This window comes from Balaenoptera borealis, assembly GCF_965194805.1.
Source record: "Balaenoptera borealis genome assembly, chromosome: 5".
Lineage (NCBI taxonomy): Eukaryota > Metazoa > Chordata > Mammalia > Artiodactyla > Balaenopteridae > Balaenoptera > Balaenoptera borealis.
In genome coordinates, this window is record NC_138862.1 from 15,153,376 (window position 1) to 15,164,640 (window position 11,265).

At 36.3% G+C, this 11,265-nt stretch overlaps 1 protein-coding gene across 1 annotated transcript; it reads left to right on the forward strand.

The window, feature by feature from the left end:
* The first annotated feature begins 7,474 nt into the window (after window positions 1–7,474).
* Window positions 7,475–9,839, forward strand: CLDN8 (claudin 8). Its single transcript, XM_082391986.1, has one exon. The coding sequence runs from the start codon at window positions 7,919–7,921 to the stop codon at window positions 8,594–8,596; it is 678 nt and encodes a 225-aa protein (XP_082248112.1). The 5' UTR covers window positions 7,475–7,918; the 3' UTR covers window positions 8,597–9,839.
* The last annotated feature ends 1,426 nt before the right edge of the window (window positions 9,840–11,265 follow it).

Genomic DNA, 11,265 nt, shown 5'->3' on the forward strand with positions numbered 1-11,265 from the left:
CCTAAAGGAGCAAAGGTCAGAAGAAAGGGAAGATAAGAACAAGAAACAGCAGGGTGAATGAGCCAGGAAGTTGTGTAACTGCCCCGACAGTTGACTTGCCTCTGCTGAATGTTTACACTCTCCTGGAGGTGCTTTTCATGGGTTGTTTGCTTTCATTTAAAAGCCCCAAATGCCTTGGAGCTGCTTTTGCATGGAGTGAAGACAGGCTGTTCTCCTTACCTGCTTGTGCAGTTAATGTGTGTCTTTTCAAAGTCAAAAATGGTTTGGATCATTGGTAGAGTGCTTTACCATGAACAAGGCGAGACCTACTGACCAGATCAGCACCAAACTCCTGACCCTAACTCAAGTCAGCACCAAATTATCTAGTGTCTTTCACAGTCTGAGAGCTGGGTGAAATTTGGGAATGTACAGCAGGGCAAGGCTCCTCCTCCTGAGGAGACCAGAGGCTGCAGTATTGCAATAACACCATAGGAGTAGAAGAACACACAGCCACTCTATCAAAAGGTCCTCAACAGCAACATTTGGTAGTGTTCTTGCAACTCCCTGAAATGGACATATACCTAAAAGACCAAAGGATGTGCTTTTGTTTATCATTCTGGAACAAACAAATCTGGCATTTTTAAATCTGTATAATCGTGAACAGATGTTATTAATATCATTTGTAAAGACTTGGTTTATTATGACAATTGTAAATGACCCAGCATTTCTTTATCCCACTGCCCCCTCAGTGCTCTGCAAATATAAAACTATAAAAAGCAGAGACTATGATTTATTTCTTGATCCTCAGAGTCTATCATGGTGTCTTGTACATAGTGTATTTGTTGGATGGTTGGAAATGTTCAGAAGATATTTCATGAGTCATCATTTTGAAAATTTTGCAAAAATTACAAATTCTCTATCAATATTTGAGATAGAAATTGTACAGCTTTTAATTTTTCTCATATTCTCATTGAAAAGATATTAGGAAGTCCAGCATGTTGTAATATATTGCAATATTTTCTTTTTCTTTTAATAACTAAAACCCAAGAATACCATGCACTGCTTGTTCCAATAATATTCTTACCCAGTGTGGTCTGAAGTTGGTTTTAAGTAAAACAGTTAATGTCTAACCCTATCAAAATTTGCAAACACTGGTTGCCTAAGGCAGACAGAATCTTAATTTGAATTTTAAGTGGAAGGTTAATTGTTTTGTAAATTAATCAGTAACAGGCCTAGCTCTATTTGCCTGGTTAATTACGTTACCCAGTCCTGTTAACTCCAACTTTACAAGAGAAAGTCATTTCTTGAGCTCCCATATTCACTGTTTGCTCATAAGGACATGTGTGTATGTGTGTTTTCCATGTGTGTGGCCTTTTCACTGATAAATTTTCATCTTATGATTCTCATATTGAACAATGGCTCTTGCTGTAGGGAAAGGAGACAACTTATTACTCTCCATCCTGCTTCAAATGCTATTGAAAACCCACAATGTGCAGAGCATTATTCCAGAGAACAGCAAGACATAAAACTATAAAATGATGCAAGCAATGAGTCTGATTTGGAGGCAGGTCTGTAAGGACATACTGGTTCAAGGGCATGGCCTCATGACAGACTTGAGTTCTTACATTGGCCTTTCTACTAGTTAGTTGTGGGACTCTGGGCCATTTATTTAAACTTCATAAGTCTGAGTTTCCTTAATAAAACTGATATAATAATAGTACTGTTCTAATAAGGTAGTTGGAAGGATCAAATCATATAATTAATTAAATATTATATAGTTTAATAATCTTAATTGTTAATATAATTTATTATTTATTGAATAGTTCTTATTAGCATAATAGTATTACATAATGTTTTAAAATATATATTATGTTAAGCATATGTAATCATATTGAAGATATTATCCTACATGCTTTGTCTTTTCTTTTCCTTTTTGTAGTTAACCTGAGTTAAACTTGATGTGAATTGCTGTGGATTCGAAATTAAATTATGAGAAATGCTCTTTTTTGGCCCTATTCATTATCAGATGTTACCATTTCTGGTCCCAATTAATGTCTCCAACTGGCCAGAAATTTGTCTCCTCTCTTAAGGGAGGTGATGATTTTGTTGCCAAATTCTGTCATGGAGACTTCCCTGGTGGGGAATCCGCCTTACAATGCAGGGGATGTGGGTTCGATCCCTGGTCAGGAGACTAAGATCCCACATGCCACAGGGCAACTAAGCTCACGCGCCACAACTAGAGAGCCTGTGTGCCACTAACTACAGATCCCACACGCTCTGTAACCCACGCACCACAACTACAGAGCCCACGTGCCCTGGAGCCTGCACGCCACAACTAGAGAAGAAAAAAACCCGCACACCACAATTAGAGAGAAACCCGTGTGCCGCAACAAAGAGCCTGCGTGCATCAACAAAGATCCCGCGTGCCGCAACTAAGACACAATGCAGCCAAATAAATAAAATAAATAAATAAATAAATAAATTCTGTCATGGACGCTTTGTTTTCCTCGTTCAAAGGTGCACATCATTCTTTACATTTCAATAAAAAGAACTGTGACATGAGATGAAAAGTTTAAGAAAATTGTTTTCAAGCAATTCCGAAAATAACCATGTGGAATGCAGTTTTACGCAACTTACAAATGTTTTTCATTTTGGCTTTTTGTCAAAGACAGAAAAGTTGTTCCTGAGTCACTGAAAAGAACAATTTTAGTGAACTAATAAAGGTATCGTGTCCTACCTCTGTTGATCACCAACAAGTCCTGTAAAACACAAAGGAAAGTTTTCCTGTATTACAGTAAGCTGAGGGTGCTGATACATGAAGCTGTTCACTTCATTGTACTAAGATTGTTTAATTCTCATTTTAGCCAAGTATGTGTCCAGCAATGGTTACATCATTAAGTACCACGACCTAATCTGTAGTTAAGAAATTATCAAGATGAAGATGATAATGAGAGATGGATAAGAAAGGGTTGCCCAATAATGATTTCTGAGTGGGGGACTCTCTGAAACTCTAAACAAGGAGTAACTGTGGTGTGTTTTCCCCAGGAGAAACTTCTCTGAATAGAGTATCAAAAGATATATATTTCAAATATCAATGAATCAGATATTTGAAAAAAAAAATCACAAAGCTTGGCTGTGCAAATAGTTCTCAATAATGCACTACATGGAAAAAAAAATGTATTGAACAAATTTTGTTTTTCATTAACTTTGATCATATGTGTTTATATAAGAGATTTCCTTTCTCTAGTTTCCTTCAGGAGATTGTAGACAATACAGAAAAAAAACGTGGAATTTAGGTCTGAATCTAGGTTCTATTTCTACGGATTCAGCAAGCAAAAGCTGTGTGACCTTAGAAAAGGCACAGTCTCTATTGAGTTTTAATTTATTCAATTATAAAAGGGGGCTAATAACCCTTACTTCATAGGGAGGTTTTAAATATAAGGTGTAGTGCATCTAAATAACCTGTGACATAGGGATCATTTAATACTCTGTAACTATTGTTGTTACTAGGAAATTTCAGCTCCTTTAAAAGAAATTTTCACAAATCATTAGAAGTAGGATGGTTCATGTCAATTAGTCCATAGAGATTGCTCATTAATTTAGTGAAAAGAATTTCCACAGTATATAGCTTAATTAAAAAAAAAAAAAGATCTCCCTGAATTTCCTGTCCTTTAGTGGGGTTATCCCATACACTACATGCAATAAAACATGTGGACCTACCTCCCAAAATATGTCAGAATTCACTGCAACTCAGATTTTAATTTTTTTAAAATGCAATGAAAAGTAGGAGAAAGACAAAAACATTTCAGTAATCATTATTCCCATTGTGTATTTTTTATTTATGTTCACTCTATTTTTTTATCAACCTTGGAACAAAAGGACTCCTGAGACAAGAAGAAAAGACTTTTCAGAATTAGGTGAACTTAATTGCTTGGATTTGTTAGTAGCTAGATGTTAGTGACTGCAGGTTTGTGTCGCCCCCAAATTCATATATTGAACCCTAATCCTCAGTGTGATGGTATTTAGAGGTGGGGGCTTTGGGAGGTAGTTAGGTTTGATGAGGTCAGGAGAATAGGGTCCTCATCATAGGATTAGTGCCCTTATAAGAAGGGAAAGAGAATAGAGCTCTCTCACTCTCTCTGCCATGAGAGGGCACAGCAAGAAGACAGCCGACTGCAAACCACAAAGAGGGCTCTCACCAGAACTCCACAATCTGGCCCCCTGATCTCAGACTTCCCAGACTTCAGAACTGTGAAAAATTAATTTCTGTTGTTTAAGCCACACAGTCTATTGTATTTTGTTAAAGCAGCCTGAACTAAGACACAGCAATTATTATATAGGAAGGAGTTCATTTTTAAGCAGAGCAAATATAAACCATAGAGAGGTGGTGAATATGGAGAACTGCTAACGGATACAGAACTTTGAGAACATCACAAGGACAAATAAGATGAGTGTTCAAGGACATGTGGCAATGCCCAAGATTATTTTGGGAACAACAAACAAAGAGACCTATTGATATGTAAGCTTCTTTTTTCAGGACAAGATGGTCATTAACAGTGAAAAATAATTAAAAATAAACACAGGTTGAAAACTCTCAACCCAACAGAGAAAAAGGAATGACCTATATGGGAAAAGAATCTAAAAAAAGAGTGGATATATGCATATATATATAACTGATTCACTTTGTTGTACAGCAGAAACTAACACAACAGTGTAAATCAACTATACTCCAATAAAAATTAAAATAAATAAAAATCTTTTTAAAATATAAATAAATAAATACAAGAAAAAATTCAGAAAACAATAGAAATTGATAATGGCTTGATAGGCAGAAACAAAGATTATTTCAAGTAGTGATGAGAATTAATAGGAACCCCAGACTAAAGAGTTGTTGGTTGAAGATTAACTGCTGTAACAGTAAGGATGACAAAAACAAGGGCAGTCTGACAGTGACATTGTGTGTTATCATTTATAAAGAAGAAGCATTTGCATGTGTTATGTAGTTGTCAGGACTAAATTTAATTTAGTAAATTTAATTGCCAAACTTAAATCATGCTTCTGATAATGTAGACAAAAGGGAGATCTCTAGAGAGCAAGGGAGCACATTGGGTCAACATGGGCATGCTTTTCTTTCTTGGGTTCTTGGTAATATTTTGGTTCTTCCTAAAAATGGAAATACAAATGATAGAACAATCTCTGTAAGTTGCTCTGTAGTTCTAAATTAAAGAAGAGTAAAAAATGTTATTAATCAGCTAATTCTCTAAGCATTATTGCTCTCTGAATTTTGTAGGCAAGTTAATCATCTCAGGGACATAGTATTACGGAAAAGTCAGTAAACAGTGTACTTGACTTTTTAAGCTCTGAATTTAGGGCTTTCTGTCCCTAGAAAACTTAGTATTGCCATTTTTCCCTGTCTTTCTCATTTCCTCTGACCTTTAGGGCACAGTTATTTCAGAATATCATGGGGTTAACTGGATCACTGTGTGATAAGAAACCTGCCTGAAGGCCCTGGGCTAGTTCCTGATAGGACAGTTAACTCTATAGTTATTCTAATGCGAACCCAAGGTTGATTTCTCATTCTGATTGTAATCTTTTGGCTAAGAAAATTTCAGGAGTAAAGTACTAATATTTTTGAAATGCGGGAAATATTTTTGTGTGAAATAAGGTCTTGGTAAAGCTTAATGCTTCAAGGAAGAGAGGTTTGATAGTGCGCGAAGGCAATGGGTACATCAATCCACACCTGGGAGGCAGCTCCTATGAAGGCCAAGGCTCTCAAATATGTAGATACCTATTTCCATCACAAGTTTCCTGTTTTTATGTAGATATTCTGCAATATTCAAACGGACTCCTAAAAAACATGTCACATGAATTTAGATATTTCTATTTGCTTCCCTACAAATATAAATATATATACACATAGATACACACATATATGTGTATCTATGTGTGTATATATATATATATATATAATATACATATATATATATAGTTTTAGTTTGTCATTATCTCAACCAGTTATGTCATTCCTTTTTCATTTTCCAATTGTGTCAAGTCGTTCCCTTTGCCCAGGTTGGCAATTCAAGATAAAAATAATAATAATCTGCTGTTTTGATTTCAACTCTCTTTTTATGGATTACAGATTACTTTTCCAAGGTTAACTTATTTCCCCCTCCACCACAAGTCTGTAACTGATACAAACCTGAAGGAGAAAATGTTAGATATTTTCTGTTAGCAAAAGGGATATGCTCAAGGTTCGTCCTTAAATGAGGCCAACTAATGAGGAAAATTACTGTAAATATCAGCTATTAATTTTTTCTTAATTTCAACATGTCCAGGCTAATAAAATAATAACAGCTGGGCCTACCAGACATTCCCATTTTTTTTTTTTTTTAGAAGACAGTTATTTTGGCATCTTTCTCTTCCCCTCCTTCAAAGTACTTTTGTTTTAATCTCTGTAAACCACTAAGATTTTTTTGACCATTAAATTTTCAAAGTTTAACAAGTGAGCAGGAAATGCTTTCTTCCATACTCAGATTTAAGATAGTACAAGGAAGCAGAGAAGAAGTAAAATTGTAAATAAAAGATCATTTTTATGATGCAAAAATGAAAGGAAATTAGCATTTGAAGTTTGGAAAGACAGGACAGTGCATTCAAGGTGCCCTCCAGAAGAAAATTGCTAGTGGAGTTTTCCAAAATCAACATGTATGTTTATTTTAGCTCCACTGTTGTCATCGTTATTATTTTGAGTTGAGACTGTTGAAAATGCGTTACATTAGGGGTTTCTACCTCCTCCTGCAGACATGGTATTAAAGACAAGTTTAATTGACAAATTTAGTTGATTCAATGAATATAGTCATTTTGTCCCGTAAATATTTATTTAGAAATATCAGCCATTTGTATAGACCTAGGATGCTTGCACCATCTGTAGAATTCTAGTTGCTTAGGTCTAGGAAGACGGAGTAGTAAAGATAGAGCCACAGAATAAGCTAGCAACCTGTAAGCCACTGCATCATTTAATTGCTATTGTGAGTGCTTGCTACATAAGAATCCAGAAGAAGAAACCAGAAGAAAATCGCATGGATTCTTTTTTCTTGTTTTTGCAATTTTTTTTTTTCCTTAGAAATCAAGATTATCAGGAAAATACTAATGAGTAGTCTCCCTGGCTCAAAAGAAAACATGTGTTTGGTGCCATGGAGGAGGACAACGTTATTATAATTACTTTAGCCTTATTTTGCCCTTTGGCATGATCTGTTCCCTGATTTCACTACAGTCAAGCTTGCTTTGAGGTTGTAGACAAATTAAATCAACCACTTGGATCATATGTGTCCCAAAGAATGTGGTTTCTCAGGTATGAGCAATCTATCAATCCTCTGCTCTCCTTTCACTTTGGCAGTGTGACAGTCCTAGCAAAATTCTTAGGCAGAGATTTTATTTTGTGTCTTGGTCACAGCAGCTCTTACTAAAAGTTTCCGCATTGCCAGTACAAGTTGCAACTTTCACATCTCAAGGGATTGGTGCATTTCTTGATGATCGTGCAAACATTCCTAATTATGCCTCCAGGTAAATATACTGCTGTTTTCTTGGACAAATGAGAAGTACAAAGAATGTTTACGCGCAGGTCTAGCAGTTCCAAGTATCTCTTGTGGGCTTAGACACACCTGAGTTACCATCCCCCTCTTACTGGCTGAGAAAGTTGCCCCACCTGATTTGTAAGTTTACCTGCGGTAGTCAGTGGAGTGAGGGTGAGTGGGCACCTCAGCCAGCCAACACTGGATTTAATCTGGTTAGAAGTAGCACAGCAGCTCTTATTTGAAAAACCACTGAGTTCTGAGTTCATTACTACAGGAAAACTCTTCTCCCCTGGGGCGCAGAGAACCTTGCTTCAGAGTAGCCCTACCGGCTCAGGAATCCAGTCAGATAAAACCCATCCTGGAGGAGAATGGCTACCTATGCCCTGCAAATCGCCGGACTGGTGCTTGGTGGTGTTGGAATGGTGGGCACAGTGGCTGTCACCGTCATGCCTCAGTGGAGAGTGTCTGCCTTCATTGGAAGCAACATTGTGGTTTTTGAAAACCTCTGGGAAGGACTGTGGATGAATTGCATGAGGCACGCTAATATCAGAATGCAGTGCAAAATCTACGATTCCCTGCTGGCTCTCTCTCCGGACCTACAGGCATCCAGAGGACTGATGTGTGCTGCCTCTGCGCTGTCCTTCCTGGCGTTCATGACGGCAGTCCTCGGCATGAAGTGCACCAGATGCACCGGGGACGATGAGAAGGTGAAGGGTTACATCCTGCTAACGGCTGGAGTAGTGTTCATCGTCACTGGCCTTGTGGTGCTCGTCCCTGTGAGCTGGGTTGCCAATTCCATCATCAGAGACTTCTACAACCCAATAGTGGATATTGCCCAAAAACGTGAGCTGGGAGAAGCCCTCTACGTAGGCTGGACCACGGCGCTGGTGCTGATCGCTGGAGGGGCACTGTTCTGTTGTGTTTCTTGTTGCAATGAAAAGAGCAGTAGCTACAGATATTCCGTACCTTCCCACCGAACGACCCAGAAAAGCTATCACATGGAAAAGATGTCACCGAGTGTGTACTCCAAAAGTCAGTATGTGTAGTTGTGTATATTTTTAAACTACCTAGAGAGCCATGCAGATGACAAAAATATCCACTATTTTCTAAAAATGGAACCCCCCAAAAAACACTGATTTGCTGTTCTTAACTGCCTGATATTAATTACAGGGACTGTGCATCAGCTCTTTATGATTCTATAAGCGATTTCAGCCGAATGAGATATTATACACATTGCTCTGATTGTTCTAGAAAGTACAGTCATTTGTTTTCTAAAATGGTTCATGCTGTTTTCTCCTTTTATCAGTTACTTCAAAATGACATTGTTAAAGACGATTATTTTACCACTGTGATTTCTTTATGGCATAGCGTTATGCATATAGATGAGAGTGACGTTTTTATGTCGCATAAATAGAGACAGGCTTATATCGTTCTATGTTAAATGAAACACTGATTCATTACACTGAATAAATAGAATTCAACTATTGCTTTTCAGGGGAACCAGGGATAAGATTGAAGAAGGTTAATATTAATTGTTTAAAAACAGCTTAGTGATGAATGCACTTGATTTATAATGAAGGTTAAAATGAAGGCTTTAATCAGCAGTGTAAAGGGAACTAAATGGTTTTTTGAGATCCTGTTTTTCAGCCTAGGAGTTAGAAATCCTAACTCCTTTATCCTCATTCCCCAGAGGCCTTCCTTTTCTTGTATATTAAATGAACAGCTTTTAAAAGGCAGATATTTTGTCAAGGGGCTTTGCATTCAAACTGCTTTTCCAGAGCTATACTAAGAAGAAAGATAAAACTATAGTCTTAGAAACATTAAAGACTTCAGGAAAGTGAAAAAATTTTTTTTTTCTTTTTAAGATTTTGTGGCTGGAGAAGGATGCATTTTGACAAGAAATCATATATATATATGAATATTTTAGTAACTATTTGTATATAGACTTTGGGTTTTCATTAATGTAAATAACAGAAGAGAAAAATAATATGTCTTTATTTGCTTACTACAAAACAAAACTGAGCTGTCCTTTGTGAAATGCATCTTCTCCTATGTGGATACTTAAGTCAAAATTGTCATTTAAGTCCTTCAAAGATAAAATTTTTATTTGTTCCATTTTTGTTCAACTTTACTAAGGTATAGAATTACTATATCTTGTGTTTTCCCCAAATTTGATCCAACTGTTAATCGGATTTGAAAGTTTGTATCTACATTTTTCTACCTTAAATGACTATGTATGTTATCTGCTTTATGTCTTTTGTATTAATAAATTGTGCCTTTTTATATTAAGTTTATACCCTTTCATTATTCTCCACTTTTTCTATTTTATTAACCTGTAGAGTTTAAAAACTTGATATTTTCAGCTTTGCAATTTTGAAAAAAGACTATCAAAGTCACATTTTAAAGATGAAGATAGATTCAGCATTAATTTTTGGGAATATAAAGTATCATATATCCTTTAACAACCTTACAATGATTGGATTCCCATACTAATATTTGATGCGGATAATATATTTGTAATTTATTAAGTTAATACTATAAGTTCCCCCCAAAAATCTATATCCTATAAATATTATGTTTGTAATAGCCATTTTTGTAAAAAATTTCCATAGCTAAATATGTTTCTACCTCTGAGAAATAGTATTCATTAATTACAGTGGGTAATGTTTTAGGGACATGTATTATATACTAGGACCTCCACTGCTTTATATGAATTATATCATTAAATCTTTTATGAGATTGATATGATTAGTTCAGTCACAGATGAGGGCCCCTCAGAACAGTTTACTGATTACCCAATAGAGTCAGGAGAAAAAATAAGGACTATCTGACTTCACAGCCCATGCTCTTTTTCTTCAGGGCAAGTTGATTTTCTTCAGCAACGTCTACTTTACAAACTGATTTTTGTACGTGAGAATGACTTGCTTAACTACTGTTAGTTGTGAAAACTTTTAGTGTTTTTTCTGAGATTGGTGATTTTCCAATAGCCTAATACTAATTTACCTTAGGCAATTTTGGGTCAAAACATTCATAAGAGCATAAATAAAGAAAAACTAACTACGCATTTTGGAGAAAAAAAAAAGTCCAATCTTCTAAGCACCAGCCTTTAATCAAACATCCTTTTTACTTAGAAAGCTCTCCTGAATATCCCAAACTCAGTTTATTCTTTTCATCTTCTCTTCCCTAAAGCAGAATTCTAACATTGCTAGTTTTCTGTGGCATCATCTTTTGAGTATCTCCGAAATCTTTCTCCAACTTTCCACCTTACTAACATCTCTCTTTCCTACCCTCTAGACTTGTGTTACCGCCCTCCTCCAGCTACCCTCTGTGTTCCTAGCTCAGTTCTTTCTAGAATGCAAGTCAGACCCCATCACGTCCTGCCCATAATCCTTGTAGGAATGCTCCATTGCCTGTAAGGTAAATCCAAATGCCTTAGCAGATGATAAGAGACAAGAAGGAAAATCTGTCTTATAATCTTCATGGCAAACTTTATCACGCAGTAACATCAGTGTATAACGAGTATGATAACAATTATAAAATGGATGTCCAGAAACTAGAATAACTCATATGCCAAATGCCTTCTTTAAAATCCTGAAGAAGATGCACTGGTATTAGGAAATGGTTTGACTGGTGGCAATTATGTGCAAAAGGATGTTTTATATTGTAGTCTTATGGAGAAACAATGTGGTGTGACAAAAAGAACACAGGGAGGTGG